Genomic DNA, 22195 nt, shown 5'->3' with positions numbered 1-22195 from the left:
TGACATGTAKTTATAATTTTGGCAATGCCATTTCCCCAGGTGTTACCCAAGTTTCTTCCAGAAGATCTAAGACTTAGCCAACATAATGAATCACTGGCATGACTTTCTTTTTTTTGCTTTGTTCTTTTTTTTCTTTTCTTTTTTTTTTGTTTGCAGTAGGAAATGGGAAGTACTTAAGACAGTGTCTACCTACTTTTGTAATTTATTTTTTTTTGTAATTGCTGTAGCTATGCTGCACACTGCCGAAGCATGTGCCCGAGTGTTAGATGAGATCTGGGGCATAAAGCATAGGATCCTGGGCTGGGTGGCTCTCACTGGTGGTCCCCAAAAGCCAAGTTTCTTATCCAGGTCAGCTGAGAAAGCACCAGAAAACATGGGGATGGTCATCAGACCCTGTCCCTGGGAGTGAGACATCCCTTTCCTGACATGGCTGCCCYGACTTCCCAGGCACTCAAACAGCCTCTTCACCTCACCCCATATCCACTTTCTAGCCCTCTGGTGCTCAAAATCCTTCTGGCAATGTAACACAGTTCCCAACACGTTATGTAAGGTTCATGTTTGTCACCTTTTAACCCCTAGATGTGGGGTTTTCTTTTGATCCATGTTTTCCAACATAGCTAAGAGCAGGCTGTGCTCGAAAGAGTAAAAAGGCACATTGCTTTTGAAGCTATGTATTCATTTTGTTCARTTAATATTGTGTAGAGAGCTGCTGGTGGATTTTGTATGTATACATTACTAGAAACCAAAATTACTGTGTGCTGGAGATAAAGTTGGGTTTTGAAATTCCTTTTCCCCTTTAAAATAAAAATAGAAGAATCTGCCTTTAATTGACCACCTCAATCATCACAGAGGCTTCCTGTGTGCAGAGGCTTTGCTTTTAATATCTGTTTTCCCTTGACTTAAAAGAGTAGTCTTTATTTGCAAGTTTATTATAGAAGCATTCAAATTAGAGGTGGGCTGAAACCACAAAGTTTGTGTCCGGATCTGGGTGTGACTTTCTGAAAGTTTGAAAGGTTTTTGATTCTCCTGACCAGAGATTACAGAGRTGTCTATAAAATTCTGTGTCAGAGCCACATCTCCTGGGTGTGGAAACTCAACACTTCAGTTCAAGCACTTTTCCCCAGTGTGTTTCATGAAGTATATTTATGTAGTGGGTTTTTAGTGGTGTGACAGAAAGGAAGTGCTTCCCATAATTATTTTTCCTTTCAGGTGAGAAAATAAATGTAAACGGTATTTGCCCAGACACATAACAATATGAACAAGTGTCATTCAACACATGACAGTCACAATATCCTTTATCACATTGAAGCTCTACTCAGCAGGGTCTCATGATATAATTTACCCTTTCTGTCACAGGGCTGGGAGAAGGTTCTGCTCTTCTTCACCCAGACAGCAGGTCCCACCCTCGATCCTTGGAGAAGAGTGCCTGGAGRGCTTTCAAGGAGTCACAGTGCCATCATATGCTGAAACACCTTCACAATGGAGCCCGGATCACTGTCCAGATGCCCCCCAATATTGAGGGCCACTGGGTCTCTACTGGGTAAGGAAAGATGAAACAAGATTCTTGGGATGGGAAGGAAAAGAAGGTAAAGAAGCAGAGAGGGAAGGATGAATATTCCCAGCAGGGGAATTACTCTCTTTAATATGGTGATGCTCTAAATTCCAGATGCTCTGTATATGTTTATGCTTAAAAGGAGACGGAGCAGTGTTGCATATGTTAAAATAGCATGCCATAAAGCTGTCTTGATGAATCAATTTATTGTCTGGATTTTGAACAGCATGCTGTGAAATATCTTTAAATCTCTCTCAATAGGAAGGAGTCTACCAAGCTGCCAAAATGGATGYTCATTCAAACATAATATTGTACTATATTTGTCTCCATGCATTAGATCCATTGAATGGGTCCTTGTTCTCAGAGCACGTGTCTAGCACAGGTTTTATTAGCAAAAGAAATTAAGAAGCTGTGTTTCACTCTTCGTTCTATTACTCTTTATACCTGATGACTTGTGTTTCAGAGAGCTGTTTTGCTTTCTGTGTCACAGCAGGCAATGTTCACATGCTCATTGGAAGCGACTTTTAGTAGGGGAGATTGGTTGTTGTTTTTTCTTAACAGAAAGGAGTGTATTTCAGGATGAGAGGAAATGGTCTCAAGTTACASTATGGGAGGTTTAGATTAGATATTAGTAGATTTTTTTTTTCACTGTAAGGGTGGTCAGGCATTGGAATAGACTGGCCAGGGAAGTGATGGAGTTAACATCTCTGGAAGTGTTCAAAAGGCATGTGGATGTGGCACTTAGGATGTATTTTAGTGGTGAGCATTGTGGTGCTGGGTTAAWGGCTGGKCTCYRTGGTCTTAGGGGTCTTTTCCAACCTTACCAGTTTTACAATTCTCTTTATATTAAGCAGTGTAGAGGTGACAAGGGGAACAAGTTTGAACCACCTGGAAGTGTAGAAATTTGCACTTCTAGAGGGAGTGTAGAAATTTAACTGCCATTTACACTTTCAGGGGAAAAAAAGAGGAAAAACCCCACAAAATCTGAATATTGCATGGTCCAAATTCAAGCCAAGTAGAAGTTTTGCATTAGTGGTCAGAAGTTTGCATTAACTGCCACTCCTCTTGAATGTTTGAGTGGAAAAGCTGAGGACATGACCCTGCATATCCTCTGCAGACCAGAGTTCATGGAGTTACACTGAGAAGCTTCTAGAGCAGCTTATAAGCCAGTTCTTTGTGCTGTTCCCTGGACATTTGGGATGTATGGCATTTCACTTTCTGATGTTATCAGTCATTCTGCTAAATCTACCRTGCAAAAGAGAGCAATAGATGTTTAATAAGCTGCTACGTTTTTCAACGAAGAATTGAGTCACATGGTGGTCCCTAGACAAAAGGCAAAAGCAAAACATGATTCAAAGTATTTAAGCCTACAAGATAAAGCCTTTGGMTATGATCACCATGCAGCAGAGGGAATTGTTGGATAATCAGCAGGCTGCAGATGCCTAGCTCCTATTTACTCCCATTCATGCCAGAGAAGTATTAGCACCCAGGTGTCTCTGAGGACCTGTGTGGGTCTTGTTTCCTGCAGTGTACATGCTAAAATTTTGTTTCCACACTTTCTTTCTTTCTTCCCRCAGCTGCGAAGTTAGAGCAGGCCCAGAGTTCATCACAAGATCTTACAGGTTCTACCACAACAATACCTTCAAGGCTTATCAGTTCTATTACGGTGGCAATCGCTGCACAAATCCCATCTACACCTTGGTCATACGTGGCAAGATACGGCTCCGACAGGCGTCCTGGATCATCCGGGGGGGCACCGAGGCCGACTATCAGCTCCGCAGCATACAGATCATATGCCACAACGAAGCAGTAGCCAAAAAGTTAAGYGAGTTGGTGAACCAGACGTGTCCTGGATTTATCCCAGAAGATAGTCCCTGGGAGCAGGATGTGAGCTACGATTTGCTGAGAGAAGAGAATGGCTGTGAATGCACCAAAGCTCTGAATTTTGCCATGCACGAGCTCCAGCTGATCCGCGTGGAGAAGCAGTATCTGCACCACAATTTAGACCACCTTGTGGAGGAGCTGTTCCTCGGAGACATTCACACYGATGCTACTCAGAGGAGATACTATCGGCCCTCCAGCTACCAACCTCCCCTTCAAAATGCCAAGGTACGTGCATGTGTGTGTGTGTGTKKGTAYATACCTTTTTTAAGGTACTGGTAGCAAGACCAAATCTCTCAGTTCTTCTAAGTGCACTGGTGTGACCTAAAATACAGATGTGCTTCTGATGCAGGGGGTCAGCTGTTGCCTTAGAGATTATTGAGTAAAGTAACAGAAGTTCACAGAAATTACTTGGTGAGAACAGTAACTTTGGTGTGGTTAATGCCACTGTATCAAATATGCAAAAAAAGTAATCTGGTGAACTAAAGGCAGTAAGGGCCCCTGGGAGGATGGAATCAGAGACTTGTGAGCAGAAGTGGGAGTGTTTGGCTGGGACCATGGCTATAGKCTGGCAGCTGAGAAGAAGGTTTCGTAAAGAACTGAGGTAGCAGAAGAGGAACAGGCATCAGTAAATGTTTCTGTAGCTGCAGGGGGCCAGGGAGAGAGGAAATCAAAAATGAATATCAGCATATGGAATTTGGGTGATCCATAACCTGAGGACGAGATGAGGAAATTGGAAGGTAAACACATGGAAGGGGCATCATAAAGGGAAAAAATTGATGGACTGTGCAGATCATGGATCTAGACATAGGCGCACACATTAATGAAATGAAAACCAGGTGAATTTTGAATGGGGCTCTAGTTCTGTTTGATAATTCAGTTTTCAAAGGGGCCTCAAAGTGCCCTCAGCTTCATCAGGAACTGATCAAGCCCTGGCAAGCTAAATAAAACTCAACAGGAAGAGCAGACGGTGATGGTGTGTAGCAGGAAGGCTGTCTATAGATCTTTCCTGGTGACATTTCAAAGGCAGGCAGCAATTGGAACCACATTGCCAGGTGCTGCTGCCCTCAGTGTGCTCCAGCTGGGCGCTGCCACAGCATCACTTCCAGCTAATGGGTCACCACCATCTTTAATTATCTCGTCACAAATGGTTCAAAAATCAGCTACAGCTTATCAGTGATAGCAGGAATTACAACAGGAAAAGGGAGAGTTTTTATGAAAAAGCCTTGGCTTTCCCTTCCAGTGAAAACCATCTGCCCTGTCTCATCTGTCTCCTGTGAACAAAAAATTTAGTAGTTCAGGTCTTTTTATGATCTGCCTTTAAGTGCRTTATAACCTGGCCTAGGGATCATTTTAATCCACAGTCAGCTGTTTTTCTGTATGAAAACTGCTGTAAGTTCTGTCATTCTTATGCTGTCTTCAAGTGACCAAGGACAAATTTGAGTTTTCTTTTTAAACTTACCTTCCCAAAATAGTTTCAGGAGCAGCAGATGTACCACAGCACAATGCTCTTCAAAATTTTGCTCTTTAATTGGTTCAAACAACCACATCAACTTTCACTTTACGTATTTGAGAGTGAGGGTTCTTTGCTAGATCTTTTCCTTGCAAGTATCTGTAGATAGAAATTATCAGACACCAGGTATCTTGTATCTGTTCTAGAAAATATTGTAGATCTTTTTCCAACTACTTGAAAGAGAGACAAAGTAGGATTTAAATCAGATTTAAATCACTATAGCTGGGTATCTTTTCTGGTCTAATCTAGGTGTCTTATTCTGGGCTAATATATAACATAGTAAACGCCTACATTTTCACCCTGTAGTAATTCCATTACTGTCAGAGCAGTCAGATGTACCCTCAGCCAGCTTTATAAAATTAAGATTGTTGTCCAGGCCTACTGTAATTTTAGAACACACAGGTAATGATTTTTGTGCCTTCGTTCTGCTACTGTAGCATGCTTTTTTCCCTCTAAAATATAGTGCCTCTAAAATAAAATGCTTAAATTTAAGGGATCAAATCTTGCATAAGAGAGATGTGGGTTTTGAGACAGTTTAGGCAAATAAACAATGAGAGGGCTCTGAAATTCTCATTTGCATTCACAAAGATGCAGACATATACATTGTCTGGATTGCTGGGACACCAGTCTCAGCTGGAGCCTTCAGCAGCAAAAGAGGTGTAGTTTTAACACAAGTTTTGAGTGTACAAGAGTGCAGCTGGATTTTATGTTTTCTAATAGGTTCATCTTGCTCAGATTTGACTTGAGATTTCTCCTGTCTCCAGAGAAGCTGGCCTGCTGATACTAGGCTTTCAGCATGATATAAATAGCAATACCCCTAAAAAATAAACCTTGGCCTCAGCTGCCATGAAAGATTCCAGGATGYTGGTTTGTTGGTTTGTACCTAACCATGGCCATCTCTATACCAACAGGTTCTCAACAGGCTCTCTGACCTACTGTTCGCCAAGTGTAGGAAGAATAGTAACAGAAGTGCTTTTTTACTTTTTTTTTTTAAGTCCAGGCAAACATACCGTTGAAAGGTTATAACCCTTCCTTTTTGAACTCTTTTCCTTTTCTAATTGTTGCTCCACTGGGACCCAGCTGAAAATGAGTTTAAATGCTAAATTGAGTTTAAAACTACAAGTCACAGACTCCTCTGGAAACTGGACACCATGAATAAATAGAAACATTAAATCAACTTGTTTTTCTAAGGTTTCTACAGTCATACCAAGAGSTTGGGGAGGCCAGGAAATTGCTTCTGAAGTGAATCAGGTGTATTGTGTGGAATCTTTCATTTAAGGCTTTTTTCATTTCCTTTTTATTTATTTWTATTTTAGACTCATAAAGGCCTGCCTAAAATAAGCTAAGAGGATTCACATTTTGAGTTAAATTTATAGTTAAGCCTCTATATAGAAGAAAGTTCCACCCAGCCCAAGAGTTTACACAGCCTGTAAGTTGGATGTGGTAGCCACATTCATTACTTATGTGGTTGAAATGAATGGTAATTAAAAGCAAATGATTGCTGGATATGTTAGGAATGCCAAAGCCACATGATCAGGACTTTAAACAAATAGAATTGGACTTTATCCAAATTCCTGCAGCAATTTCACCACAGGATGGTAAATCAAAAGGGCTGTCCAAAAACCAGACAGCTTTATGCTGAGCTACAAATCTGAATAAATTCACAGATTACCGTATCTCAAGTGTTCATATAAAATCAGGGAGCTTTTCAAAACATATAATATGTCATCTCTTAAGGTTTTACGAATTCTCTTAGATAAGAGCATAAMTTAAACAAATTCCTCCTGTAAAATACATGGAAGTTCTTGAGTGCAGATGATTAATAAGTCACTATATAGATTTATTTTGGCTGTTTTCTAACCTGGATAGAGATACCAGTTAGGAGTGGCTGATAAATGGAGATGAACATCTTTGATGTCTTTTGACATTTCAAGTTTATCAAGWGATTGAAGCTATCGTACATGAAGCTTCTTTAGCCAGTGCAAGAGAGCACACAGGTAGGAAGAGCAGGATGGGAGAAGTGCCTGTCCTTCATCACATATGTTGCACAAAATGTTCCCAATTAGGACAACASCAAGGAGGCTGCTTGATTGGTCATAATATCACAAACGTATACAGGGACTTGTAGCATGAAGAAAGGCTTGAATGCTGTATTTGTTCTCTGTGCAAGAYGGAAGATGTGTTCAGAAATGTCTGTTCCAAACTACAGAAAATGTGTACAAGAGCAGTACTGGGAGACTTATTTCATATGTAATTGCCTCAGCAATGTTGCTTTGTACACAAAGAACTCCTTGTGCTATTTTATCATGAGACAGAGTAACGGGAAAGATCAGAGCAGGACTGTGGTGACCGGTCATTCTAGTTAGATCATTACTTAGGAGTAAGGCAGACATGGTCTGGAACATCACAAGAAGCCTGAAAAGTGCTAGGATAACCTTCACTCTGTCATGCTCAGACATTTGCTGGACAAACTCTTTCAGTAAGATGTTTTCCATTCAAAAAGTGACTCTAATGAAACAATTCTCTATTACAACTTTATTCACTTCTGGGGCCAGACTTCCAACAGCACCTGGCATTTGCAGCTAATACAGATTCAACATATGAAGACTGGTGCTTGGGCTTTCCTTTAGCTGAGAAAGAAAAAAGTGTGCAAAGTTTTCTGTGCTTTTCAAAAATTTGATTCTTCATCTCTTTGAAACACAGTGACTTCATCTCTAGGGGAATGCTATGTACTTRTGAAGCTCCCAGGGAAATGCAATCATAAGTTAATAAATAGATGTTAAACATGTGAAGTGCCTCAGAGAAATGTGCAAAACATTATCTCAACCTAAGAGTGTAATTTTGGCAGACAAAACTCCTTTGTTTGCCTGACTAGTGCCACTAGACTTCTAGATTAAGCCAACACTTGAAGGGTGYCTTTTGTCCATTATTACTTGAAAAAGGCTCTTGGGTAGGGAAATTGTGAGGGGAGGCAAAGTAGGAATACTCAGAAGAATGTTCAAATGCATTAATTCCAGTTTTATGAACAGTAACAGCGTGTGTGGTGCCCTGCAGAGATGAAAAAAAGCCAACAGCTTTGCCATGCTCGGCAGCACTGTCAGCTGTGGCCCTGCACCTTTTGAAGGTGCCACGTCTTCACTTAGCACTATTGGCACTGCAGCTGCAGTGAAAGCCTGTGCCAATTCAAATGCATCACTGGGGACCAAAATTCACTATTTAGCTAGCAAAATAAACCACGGGCCTTCAGGTCAGCTCAGCATATGTATCTAAACTACTGACACTTCCTTGTAGTTGGCATCTAAGCACAGTTCCTTCATTTTTTGTRAAAGGGCAGGCAAGACTCACTGACCCTAATCTTGCATGGTTTAGAGGGCTGTCTGTATAGGATGCTTTTTAAAGACAGAATAGATACATAAGGCAGCTTTATTTGGGAATACTTTGTTCTTGAAAATRGACCTTCAAGCTGTCCCTTTGGGTTTTCCAGGAATTATTTTTTGTTAATACTTCACAAAATATTCATGTCACCATAATTTAGTATCMTTTTAATGGGATAGATGACATGCAAGCAGAGTCATCTGTGAATTCATCTGGTTTTTTCTTTGTTCTTGTCTTTTGCCCAGGCTAAAGTCATTTATACCAGAAAAGAACAACCAGAAGACTTTCACATTTCATGTTGGTTTTATTTATTTCAGTTTCATGCAGGATTGTGCAACAGAATCAACATCATAGATCAGACAGTTGTGTAATGGTAGTGCCTTGAGATTCCTTCACTATCTTCCTCTTCATGAGAGCAGTTAATAAAAACCATTCCTCAATATCTTAGAATATATGGTACACATTTGCAGATAAATCTGAGCATATCTCCACCCTCCTTCCTGCTTGCAGCACCTCTGTTCCCCACCAAAAGAAATACTCATCTGACAACTGCAAAGGAGTTACCACTCTCTCCAGCATTTTACTTACTTCAAGATTTTTAATTAAAGTTTTAAATCTTTGTAATTCTTCATTCCATTTGGCAAGCTGAGTTATGACTGTGTCAGCCGTGCTTGTCARCTCCCCAGAGCCAGCCTAATGCACATTAGTCAACTCAGCTTCATATGAGGTCATGCAAAGCCTGCAAATTATCACTTTTGTACTGGAGAAAATCTGTGGTCGTTTTTTAAAGTGTTGTCTTGGTCTGCAGTTATCTGCAGTGGTGGAGGAGCGAGCCTGATACTATCCTGAGCAATTCRTAATTGTGTCCTTCCTGTGGACTTGGCTCCCTGGCAATGTGAAGCAAAGSCATCCAACTTTTTTTTGCTGAGCTGGAAGCATTTCTTTCAATTGATGTTCTCCTAAAAATTTCCATTTATACTCATTCTGGGAGCACTAGGTACTAACACTAACACCTGGTACTGTGTTTTCTCTGGTGGTGAGGTTTAAAGCATCCTGAGCAGGCATGACTCATTCAAATCCCACCTAGTACTGCTTGTAATGCGTGATATTTAAGAGTTGTGTGAGATCATGGCTGAGAGTAGCTTTTCTCTCCCCTCTTCTTCAGAACTTCCACTCACAGCAATAGGTGCGTTCCCTTGACAAGGGTTTCCTACCCAGCTTTTGTGCCTGTTGGCCCCTACAAGATCCCAAGCTACCTGTTAGATCTGTAATGCACACAGTCACATGCTGTGTGGCATAGTCAATGTCAGGCAATTAGTCCTCGGCAGCCACAGAATTCCACAGAGCTGAAGAGAAAATTGAACTATACTGGGAGGATTTGTTTTTCTGACTATCCACAGCAACTGGGAAAAAGATGAAGGAACCTCATCTTTGTTTTTCTTTTTTAGTTAGAATCCTTCTTGCTTGGCTTCCAGAGCTCTCCGGCCCTTTTACCGCTACAGCTGAGACAGCAGGAGAGAGGAATGAGAAAAAATGATCGTGGAAATTTTCAGATCATAAGCTTTCTCTCCAACTACAAGAACTGAGTTTTCAGCCAGAGATTCAGGCTTGTTTTGGCATACACAGCTTCACGGATTAGTTCAGAAATTGGCTTAAAGTGACACCTGGTAGGGTAAGGAATGATGGCACTGTGGCTTTGGCATTGCAGAGCTGCATGGAGCCACCCATCATGGGAAGGGATCTTCCATCCATTTCAGGGGTCAGTCCTTTTAGCAAGGCCCCACTATTAAAAATACTGCATTGCACACCTAAGATAATCAAAACGTAGAACAGATGTTCATCCTGTCCTCTGCTCATTTTATTGCTTTTTAGTTTATTTCATGCCCAAATGAGCTTTTTATTAGAGTTCTTAATCATGTTTGGACTCAAATGTCCTCTGTCTCTGTTCCCTATTTTCTTYGAATGCCTGTTTTTAGAAAATAATATTTTCCTGAAACATGTGGAAAGGGAGTGATTTGCAAAGCCTCAGATAGTGTAATTAAGAGCCAAGAGCAGCTGACCTAAAAAAGCAAGAGCGAAATATACAGTCAATTGTTAAACATAAATTACTCCATAATTAAGTCAAATTGCCTCATAACAGAACTAGCTCTTTCCCTTGCCCATTAGTTGGGCAAAAATCATACTGAGGGAGTTTATACATGGCATRTTCTTCCACTAAGTTTATAACATTGTGAGAGATAGTATCACAGCAAAAAAGGTTTATGTGGGCTTAGATTCAAGTGCTCAGGGAAGCAATGCACTCCAAGTCCAGCCATGTGAGGGGCCTGAGCCAGCCAGTGTCTGCTGCTGGCAAAGGRATATTTCTGCTTCCTCCCTCACCACCCCAACCTCTCCCTGCCCCACTCCTGGTTTAATACAGGAAGTTCCTCATTACTTCAGCCCCGTCATTTGGACACCCCATCAGTGTTTAGAAGGCCATCAGGATGGACATTTTGTAGCATTCCAGCTGTCCAGACCTTCATAGCTGGTGCAAAGATTTCAGAATTAGAAGGGCTGCACAGAGTTACAGCAGCTCAGGACCACAGTGGTCAAAGAGCCAGGTGAACTACAGACAAGTAACAGTTAACAAGGACCTTCCCAGCGTTTGCCAAAGGAGTCACCTCTGCTCACAGTGTAATGGCAGCCAGTGGTGACCAAAAAAGACAACAGGCTGAGTTGGTGTTCGTTTTTTTTTTTTTTTTCAGATTTTGAACAAGGGCAACAGAAATCACGGGTTCCCAGGTTAAATTGCCTTGGCTCTGTTTTTGGAGGATGGACTCCTGGGAGGAAAATGTGAATATAAACCAAATCAATATACTGCTCTGCCAGGGTCTCCTCTGGGAGATGATAGAAGCTTTCAAATTCACTTTAATAGAGAAGGAACTGTAGCAGAAACTCTCCTAGTATTGACAAATTCAATAGCYTATATAAGCTATGTTTAGTTGTATAGCACTGTCATTTTCTTGCTTTGTGGCTTCACTTCATGTGAGTGGGGCAATCACAGCCATAAAGGTACTGTCAYAAATGCCCTTAATGTGTCAGGAAACAGTGCAACTAATGGCAGAAGTATGTGGTTAAAAGCCACTGGCATCTTCCACAGAGCAACTCCTTGGCCTCGATCCTTGTGTGTGTCCGTGCAAGGCAGTGGAGGCATCTTTTGGATATTGATCTCCARGAAGAAAAAGCATTATTTCTATTACAACTGAAAGATACTTTTTGTGTATAAATCTGYGCTAATTTCACCAGTTGCAGTTAAATTACTCAACTACATGTTCTTTGTATTTCACTAAGTGACTAATGGACCTTGCACCTGCTTGCAGAATTTACCTGAAAAAAAATGTATCCTAAAAGTAACAGTCTCCACTAAGCAAAAACACTACATCCACTTAAAGAGCATGCTGACATRTGGTCCCTAGAAGACCATGTGTTTTGGGGTGGAAGGACCTTCAGGAGGTCACAAAAAGCCTCTCCTTCCTCCGCAGAGCTGTTGAACAGCACTGGTTCAGATCAACCAGCACAGATACCTTGCAYCTTCATCTCTCAAGGATGCTCCTCGATCCTTCCAGGAGAGAGGGGAATACACTGAGGCATTACTCACATCCACCATGTTCAAGCTGTGAAGTATTTTCCTAAGGTGCATCAAATCAAAAGCTAAACCTCAACACACACCTCTTTTCTGAGGTCYCTCTGAGTGCCCTCCGTAACAAAAATGCTCAGATTCACTGCTCTTGCTTTGAAGCCCGTACGAGCTGCTATGAATTCAGCATTTTTCCACTCACTGCTTCCAGCTCCTAGCTCACTTTAGGGGTGACATTCTCACAGTCTTCATTAGTACCCTGAGTTTCTCCAATAAAACAACTGTACATAGCTTCAGAGAATCAATATACAACACCCACAATTTATTTCTTTTACTCATATTAATCAGGGTTTATATTTGCACCATCCCAGACCATATAGTCATCCAAAGTCTTTTCAGCAATAGTGAAATCAATGAAAAGGCYGTTGGGATGTATATTCTATGTCCCTGGGGTGTAAAATAATGGGCTATGGGCAAAGTAACTATAAAAGGYGTTGCTCAGGAGGTGGGAGCCTCAGTCTGATACTCCCTCCATTCCTGCCACAGGCTTGGAGCCTGCACACCTAAGCCCTCCTAAGACACCCCTGGTGCTCACAGTTGGTGCTTGGCWACTTGAGGCTGAAGTGTGGCCCACAGTGGTGGCCACTCTGGAGCTCAGCAGGCACCACAGACCTGCTTGGAGAGGGCCGTAAAGCTTTCACCATGTCCAGCAGCAACCGGCCATAACACACACTTTATAAACTTGCATTAGGGCTCAGAAAAGCTGAAAGAGTTTATAAAGCACTGGTTACTGTTCTCCCAAGCTGCCATCCAAAAAGAAAAAAAGTCCTTATGACACTCATGTTTATCTACAATACTTAAAGGTAACAACTAAAAGAAAGACAGATAAATAAGAGCTCAGAAAATGTATTGATTTCTGATATAAGTGTTKCAAAATCCCTATCATAGTAAATTACCATCTGCCAGCTTCTTGTATAATTTGAAGGATAAAGTCAGCCATCTCTAGATCCTGAACTAAAATGTTTATTTCAGATAAATGCAGACAAGGGAATTARTCTCTTAGGTGCTCTCCTGCTGTGCAGTTATACACATACAAAATCAAATAGTACCACTAACAAGATAAGAAATGACAATGGCTGACTTAAATTGTGGAGCTGGTGTCACTTCAGCATGAAGTGGCTGGCCTGATGCATTGCCGTGTACCCCAGGTAATGCCTGAATAACCACCTTCACCTTGGTTAACCGAGAGTTTSTCTCTGCTCTGTTTCAGAACCACGACCGCACGTGTATCGCGTGCAGAATCATCTACCGCTCGGACGAGCACCACCCRCCCATCCTGCCCCCCAAGGCTGACCTGACCATCGGGCTGCACGGAGAGTGGGTGAGCCAGCGCTGCGAGGTGCGSCCGGAGGTGCTCTTCCTGACTCGGCACTTCATCTTCCACGACAACAACAACACCTGGGAGGGGCACTACTACCACTACTCCGACCCCATCTGCAAACACCCCACCTTCACCATCTATGCCAAGGGACGCTACAGCCGGGGAGTCCACTCTTCCAAAGTCATGGGTGGCACGGAGTTTGTGTTCAAAGGTAGAGTGGCTTGATACACTGTGGGAGGAGGTATTTATGGACCAGAGCAGAGTTTGCTCATAACGACTTGGTTGCTGATGATTTCATTCTGTGATTTTCAGGAGTTCAGCATTTCTTGGGAAGTTTGCAGAGGCATTATGTGAATGCCCAGCCAAACTATACAGCTGCATGGCATTTCATACCACTGAAGCAATACTCATTTGAGGCAGAGATCTTTTAAGTACACACAAGAAAATTAGATTTCACATCACTAAATGATTTTGGAGTCCAGTGGCCAAACTTCAAGCATCTAAGAAAAGGGTTTAGATCTGTGTCCTAGGGCTCCTTCATTAGAGAGAAAAAAGCATCTTCAGAAGGCGTTTCAGATCTGAAGCARTATAAATAATTTTCTGTGGAAGACAGATGCAGCAGCATGCATCTTTTCATGTGCTCCCAAGGGGCCCTCCAGCAAATAAGGGTGTCCCTAAAGACAGCTCTGATTAAAGCCATCAGAGCAAAGACAAAATGTATCCCACCCAAACGCATCGGGTACTTTGGAAAGCAGCTCTCAGTGGTGACGCCACCCAGGTCCCTGTGGTTGAGAAGCCTTCCTGTGCAAACAGCCCCATGGCACCCGGCTTAAAAAGAGCCCAGAGGCTTGAACTGCTCACACAAGCAAACATCTCCAGAACATGATATCCCACCAGGGCACCAGCCCCAGCGGAGTCTCTRGTAGCCTCAAGCCCTCTGTAGGCTCTTCTCCTCCTTATTTCTGTTACCATGTGAGAAGTGCAAAGCTTCTTGCCTGGCTGTAATTTAGAAAAACATCTAACTAGAAGAAATAATTTTCTAATTTGAGATTTTTATAGGAGGTGGGAGATACCCTTGTCTGTCAGAACTTTGTCTCTTTAGAGCTGCATATGCAGCATGTCCCAGCTCAGTTCCTGGAGTGAAATCCAGTCTTTGACTGCATTTCTGGTTTATGCTATGCCAATTTACCTGAYAGATCAAGGTCACTAATTTGGTTTAGGTAAAACTTTCAGGTTCAATTTCTGTAAATTACCTTTCACACCAGCTAGAGTCAATAATGTGAACTGTAGAGCAGTTGAGTCAAATGGTTGTTTATAAAAGTTCAGAAAAACTCCCAGCATTATAAAATGATCTGCAAGAGAATTTGGGGTTTTTGTATGTTGGGAGGCAWGAGGGCTGGTTACTTAAGTCTGTTTTGGTCAGCACCAATACATTCAGATCCCCTTTTCTTGATAMACAGTGTCTAACACACAGCAGGAAGAATCTCTATTCAGCTTCTCCAGGTTCATTCATTTTGGCTTTTCCCAACTTTTGAACTTGGCTGGAAAATGAAACTTTATGTGCCTTAAACTCCTTTGAAATACAGGTTAGAAAAGAAGAAGCTGCAGCAGTTCTATATTTGATACTGCAAGCTACAGCCAATGTTTAGAGATGAGAAAAAACATCTCTCTGTAAGTCAGCTATATTTTATAATTAATGCAAAAAAAGACAGGCAATATAGATGATAGTGCAACTGTGGTGTTTTCCGTATTTCCCAATTGGAACTAGTTCTTTTATTAGGTTTACAGGGTAGCAAACGTTAAGAAATGATGAAAAATATGTGAGAAATGCCCCACTTATGGATTAATACAGCTGGTAATAAAACATGAGTAAAGTTTTATTGTTTCCTCTTCCCTATCTCCTTGTGTAACCAACCAAGCTTTATCTATAAAGGAGTGTCCGGAATTTATGAAAAGCTCTGCTTAATCTCTAGCTGAGATATGTGGCCATCAGGTTTTCTTCAACTGATTTGGAGAGGGGGTTGTTCTGTGCAAAAAGCAATTTTTGCACTAAGTTTAAGACATMAAATGATGCTCATAGATTTGTTGGACACACCTGTAATACGAAAAATTATTTTAAGAAGGAACAAAGTGAGACAGTTTTGATTTAACAGGTATGCTCCAATATGCATGTTGGCTCTGCTTTTGTTTTTGTTCCTCTGCCAATAGCTTTTCTCTTCCTCTCCCACAGTGAATCACATGAAGGTCACTCCCATGGATATATCCACAGCCTCGCTGCTCAATGTCTTCAACGGGAATGAGTGTGGTGCCCAGGGATCCTGGCAGGTTGGGGTTCAGCAGGATGTCACRCACACCAACGGCTGCATCGCGCTCGGCATCCGCCTACCTCACACCGAGTACGAAATCTTCAAGATGGAGCAGGATGCCCTGGGCAGGTACCTGCTGTACAATGGCCAGAGACCGAGCGACGGCTCCAGCCCCGACCGACCCGAGAAAAGAGCCACTTCCTACCAGATGCCTTTAATTCAGTGTGCCTCATCAGTACCCAGGTCTGAAGAGTCACCAGAGGAGAATAAAATCAGGCTGTATAGCAGCAGGGCTCCGGAAAAATATCCCAGCGCCTCAGCCCTTGCTTTGTTGTTTATTTGTACTGTGTCATATTGGGACATTCTCAGCTAGAAGCGAGGAAAACTTATTTTTCATGACTACAAAGCCAGGATTCCACCAGACTGGGGGTTGTTTTTCTTCAGAGAGAAAGGGACATTTATTTTCGTGATGCACTTGAATGCCAGAGAACTGTTGTTCTTTTCCTTACTTCCCTCTTCCTCCTCGAATCCCGAACGGCACTCGTTTGATGTTTGTGCTTTGAACTTCATCCAGTCTGATCCCTGGCCTGACACGACTGCACAAAAGTAATTGCACTTTAGGACTGCAGACTTCTGGGGGGAGGGAGGGTTGTGTTTAACTGCTGGGATGAACTTTATGATCCTGCTTCAGTCATGTCTGCCATCTTAACTGTTGTGGTACTCTTATCCCCAATGCCCAGTTACTCATCAGAATTTATCTCTGGGGRAGGGCTCAGTGTTGTGCCAGTACTGTGATAGCAGCTTCCCCCTGTGCCTTCACAGCTCTGATGTAGATATGTATATAAGGAGGAAACCTGCAGAGATTTATCTTGCCATTRTCTCACAGCTCATAATACAGAAAGAATCAGCAAATCAACAGCCCTCTGTTCAAAAAGTGCTAAATGGTTGATACCCCTAATTAAAAAAAATACTCCAAGTAATTTAAGCTATTTTTACGATCACTAATTGTAAAAATAACCAGTGGTTTAATATTTTCTCATTCAATTAACTTAGCTATGTATTTGCTTTGAGGCCTCCCTTTGTATCTAGCAAGTAGTTAAAACCAAGCCCACTCAGAGCCAGCCAGCAGCAGTTTTCCTGTGGGATGCACAGAGTGCAGGTAAGCTGCCAATATGAGGCTGCAGGAACAACCTCTCTTTTCATACTCCTGAGGCCTTACATACTCCACGTGCAGTACTTGTGCTGAACGGGCAGAGTAAAACAAGTGGGATCTGATGTGTTCTGCAGCCCTATTTAGCAGCATCTTTTTTGTCATGTGACCTCATGTAAGAACAGGGGAAAGGGTTAAAGCAGCAAGCACACCGTGGTCCCTGGTAGAGCAAGAAAGCAGCTGGAAACAGACCCACAGATGGAGGGACACYGGCCCAGTCATACAGAGCAAAGAGCAAGAGATGCCCAAATGCAACCACGTCCTCCCTTTTCTCCTTGCTGAACTGTCCAACACATGGTTTCATAGAGCTTAAATCAGCATTGGTTTGGGGAGACACTGCTGGGAAGGTGGATAGACACAGCCCTCAGAGTKCATTTGTCAACAAAAGCCTGCCCTGGAAACTCTGAGGTTTCTCTCAGTGGTGAATACATCCTTTTGTGCACTGATGCAAATCAGAGCAGACTCTGGAAGCYGTAGGGGAGATGTTTAAGGCCAGCAAGGAGTTAGAAGTTCATAGATGAGCCCAGCTCCCTGCCTTTAATGGGGAGTGAACTGAGGGCATAGCTTAACCTTGCAGCATTTGGGCTGTGGTTTGTACTGATATACACATGCTTTTGCTCACAGGAGGAGCAGAAATATTTGTAAGGAACACAAGGAGTAAGGTCGTAGCATTTCGTCACAGTATCAGCAGCTGCTAGCTGCCCAGTCTGGTACTATGTCAGAAAAAGAGCCTTTAATGTGTTATTTTCAGTATCCTAGGAAAAGCTTTGAATGGAGGTCTTTCAACTTTACTTAGTGAGTCTTCATACTGTCTACTGTAGAAAAAGCATTCTCTGAAACCATGGATGTGAGTTTCCTCAGAGTTGGAACAGAATCAGTTCACCTAGTTTTGAGACAGCAGRAAGACAGAGGGAAGGAGCGGTATGTAGACTGACTGCTGAGTCARACCAAATCTTTCATATTTTTCCCTCAGACAAATGAAAAGTCAAAGAAAACTAAGTCAGAGTCAGGAATGGAGCTCAGTAGTCACCAGAGAAAGTGTTTATCCATCCATCTAGTGTCACATCCTCCTTCAGCCTRTTGGAAGGAACTGAAAACCAGCACACCGTGGTGAATTGAGCTCTATGAACAACAACAGCTRTTCTGATCAGCCTTTCTTGATGGTTTCCTGCTCTGTGTAACSAAACCTACTTGAAGAGCCAGTTGCTGGTGAGGGGCATCAGGAGCACGGTTTTAACTAGAGGGTCAAGAAGGAGACAGGATGCCCCTGACAAAGTTAGGAACCAACGTGGAGTTTGGTTTTCTCTAGACTGAGTTTTGTAGTCATCAGATTGACACCAGCATATCTCTAACTGGGTTACASAGCTGTTACAGTCAAATTCCTTAAATTAAATACCTGCTTCATTTCTGACTGCTGTTTGAGATATAGCAGCATGAGTGAATTCACACTAGTTTTTATTGAAGAGGGTGGATATTGTGTGGCATGCCTTAGATCACACAAGACAAGCTGCTTTTACCGCCATTGACCATTGCCACGTTAGGTGGTTCCATCTCTGAAAARATATCCAGTTAGAAGATGTCAGACMATGTCCCTTGCCTGTGCAAGTGCCACACACAGCTCAATTCCAGCTGAAATTGCACATGCTTGTGATGCAGGATGGAAGCAAAGACTGAAGGAACTGCTCCACAGCATGATTTCTGTATTCATCAGGACAATCATCTACAGTTTGTTAATGCTTTGTGGCTCCTCTGTAACTTGCCTAATGTCAAAAATGTTACAACCATTTCAAAAGAAAGATCTGTCTAGTTATAACCTCTAAAAGCATATTCATATTTCAGCTGTTTTGAATCACAGATTTGCAAAGGTCTAGGTTTTCCAAAGCTTATGATTAGACTACATGAAAATATGACTCACTGTACAAATGGTACAATAAATGCTCTTTTTCCCCCTGTCATTTAAAGACACTTGAAAAGGAAMTATTTTAAAAAGGTCTCCACAGTGCTTTACATGAAATCTGATTGGTGACTTCTGTAGTTTATTTGTAGTGTTGACCAGAAACATAAYTTTATGATCTGGATTCTTAGCATATGCTGCACCAGTTTCCCTCCATGTGCCTATAATTTTTTTCATTTTTCTTTTAGCCAACACAAATCAAGTTGGGCAAATACATAAGTCTTTAGAGTGCATAGTTTATGTGCTAGTCCGTATATTCTGCAAGGCTTCTCCTTGCTTGCAGGCACAGAACAAGGAGCTAAGCTTATCCCCTCTTTTGGTTTAATCACACTCTAGATTAACTGCTGCACAGCACTGCATACATATGTGACACAACATATTCCATTCATTTTATTTCTCCAACCTGACCTCATGTGCTGGCAGCCCTGGCTGCTAAAGAAGTTAAGGTGCAAGTGGTTTAGCAGTGGAAGACCTACAAACTGTGTGATTTGTCCCTTGGTGAAATGCAGAAGCTTTAAAAAAAAGAATCCATTAATGTTGGTATCTTCAGTAGCTGCCCAACATTGTCAAGACAGGTGAAAGCTTTTCCCTCAGTAATATCCTACTCAAGRATCCACCTGACAGAAGAAATGGCAACCTAAAGAAATTCATAGGCAAATTGTTTTAACAGGCTCTATTCAAGAAGTAGGACAAAAGGGATCAGAAAAGTCAAAACAAGTGTTCTTGCTCTGTTTCTATACTATTTACATATTGTGCCTGCTGCCCTGGGGTAGAATGTCATTTCTATGAACAGAAGTCTGTATTTTAGTATATAAGGTCAGTCTTGCTTGAGTCGGAGCGTGTTTGCCTAAAGTGCAGGATTTAAAAAAAAAAGAAAAAGATCTTTTTATTTTTGTAAAGTTATAGAAGATATTTTTCTTCTCAACTATTGTCCAGATTAAACTGCTGGGGAAGTTTAAGCACTTGTTAAACTATTGTTTGAAATAAAAAAAAAGCCTAACTGAAAAATTAAGGATTTCTTTGTCTCCTCTACATGTTAGTTTCYTGTTCTGTTGACTCTCTACATGTAAAAAAAATGATAGGTGTCTTGGAAAGAAACAGCCAAAAACATGACTTGAGTAACTTGTGCACGGAAAAGCTCTTTTTTTACTACATACACAAGAAAACATCTTTTGTTTCAGAACATATCTGTTACTAGAAACAGCACTGATAAATAGAGCTGTGGTACTTGGTTTTCACAGCACATCTTCACGTTTTCTGAATAAAATCATGGCTGCAGGTGCCCAATGAGTAATGATGGTGTTGGCTTGCAAGAAGAGTGTGGTCAGAGCAGCTGTATCAGAACAAAGGGTATGGTTCAACAGAAACCAATATTTTTCATAAGTGAGATGTAAACAAACAAACCAGTATTGCTGCTCTGCTATTGCATCCAATTGCTTTAAGGGCTACAGCCTGGGGGAAGGAGCAGAGAGGGATTGGAAAGGACACTTCTTAAAAAGAAAGAAAAACCTGAAACAAACTGAATGGAAGGCAAAGTACAGGATAACAAAAGTGTCTTTGCTCACTGCTCTCCTGCCTCATGCACAGAGAGAGTTGAAATGCAGTCATTGAACCTTCCACCATCACCATCAAAAGCTTTGGAGTTTACCGGTTCCTGAGTTTTCCTAAGTGACTCAGGAGATCCCTGAAAGAGGAGTTCTGTTTCCAGGAAATAAACCCTAAATTACAAGGTATTCCAGCTGCAATATCTACAGCCTGTGAAGTGGCCTCCCTTCCTCACAAAGTGATGAATATGGATGAGTCCAGGCAATTTATTGCAAAATACTGGAAGATTCTACAGTAATTTACTCAGTCCTGACACAACAGGAAAGGACAGGTAATAAAAACCAGCACCACTTATTCTGGTTCATTCAGTTTCATTAATTTTCGATAATCTTTCCTCTTTCTGTAAGTATTTTTGTCCTTTTAGTCATCTCTAGTGCAATCACTTTGGATTTTTTTCATTGTCATTTGCTACCAGCAATAAGTAATAATAAGGAACTCCACTTTTGAATCAGGCAGAGACAAACACAGCTTTGAGGAATCAAAGGGTAACCTTAATAGCCAAGACAGAAATSCTGTTGGTCTGAGCACCCTCTGCCCATCCATCTTCTTCTGCCCATCTGTTCCGGGGTATAGGACCAGTCCATGGGATGGATTCTACCCTAAGGCACTACCAAGCCCTGAGGACAACAATAATTCCTGTCTGTCATCTGATAATGGGAACTGCCCATGATCTCCACCTCAAAGCAGGCAGATGTCCATTCCCATGGGAACCACAGTGCTCCTTRTCTGCTGCTTTTTCCAAGAAAGTCTGTTGGCAAATGAGAAATCAAGCTGCACAGGGCAGTGCTGTCTTCGATTAAATAAATTAATAAGGCAGGGCATGTTGGGCATTAGATCCTCTAGATTAACACACAGTAAAAAAAAAAAAAAAAACAGGATCAGTCCATGTATTTTCATCCACAGGACAGATGTTTGCTGGACAGGCGCATTTTTAATTTCTTCAAATAAATGCCCAGCTATTGGAACCCTTCACCCTTAGCGCCAACCAAAGACCCACAAAAATAATCAAAATTATGTATGGGCATCAACTTTGTTAAGTGCCCTGTATGAGATCCCACCTGCTTCTGGTGTGCTGCATCCAGCTCTGGAGTCCTCAGCAAGGCATGGTCTTGCTAGACTGGTTATAGGGGGGAGCCATGAATATGATCAAAGGGATGGAGCACTTCTCCTGTGAGGAAATGTTGAGAGATTTGGCACTGTTCACCTCAGGGGAGACTCCAGGGACACTTTATTACTGCCTTTCAATTCCGAAAAGAGGCCTGTAAGAAAGATGGGGACAAACTTTTAAACAAGGCCTGCTGCAACAGGACAAGGAGCAATGGCTTTAAAATGAAGGAGGGTCGATTTAGATTGGCTATGAGGAAGCAATTCTTTTTTGTGAGGGTGGTGAAGCCCTGGAAGAGGTAGCCCAGAGAAGCTGTGCATGCCCCATCCCTGGAAGTGTTCAAGGCCAGGTTGAATGGGGCTCTGAGCARCCTGGAAGGAGATGATCTTTAAGGTCCCTTCCAACCCAAGGCATTCTAGGATTCTCAAATATATTGCTGGAAACAACCACACCTTCCAGCAAACACTACAAACAGTAGTTTCAACACTCCAAACAAGAGAGATCCAAGCCCCCAGACACTGCCGCAAAGAGGAGCGGGAGCGGGGCATGGAGAGCACGGCACGGGCTGTCCGGGAGCGGGACATGGAGAGCACGGCACGGGCTGATCGGGAGGCGGGAGCGGGCATGGAGAGCACGGCACGGGCTGTCCGGGAGGCGGGAGCGGGGCATGGAGAGCACGGCACGGGCTGTCCGGGAG

The 22195-nt window shown here is 42.2% G+C and overlaps 1 protein-coding gene across 1 annotated transcript; it reads left to right on the top strand.

Moving 5' to 3' along the window:
- The first annotated feature begins 1261 nt into the window (after positions 1 to 1261).
- On the top strand, positions 1262 to 19315 carry APCDD1 (APC down-regulated 1). The gene is given in 5 exon segments (XM_057368926.1): positions 1262 to 1342; positions 1344 to 1540; positions 3130 to 3661; positions 13208 to 13529; positions 15549 to 19315. Coding segments are annotated over 5 exon segments (1566 nt in total). The 5' UTR covers positions 1262 to 1276; the 3' UTR covers positions 15998 to 19315.
- Positions 19316 to 22195: the final 2880 nt, after the last annotated feature.

The sequence above is a fragment of the Malurus melanocephalus genome, unplaced genomic scaffold (genome assembly GCF_030028575.1).
Source record: "Malurus melanocephalus ecotype Western Australia unplaced genomic scaffold, MMel_1.1 scaffold_99, whole genome shotgun sequence".
Classification (NCBI taxonomy): Eukaryota; Metazoa; Chordata; class Aves; order Passeriformes; family Maluridae; genus Malurus; species Malurus melanocephalus.
This window is presented reverse-complemented; position numbering and strand designations above follow the sequence as displayed.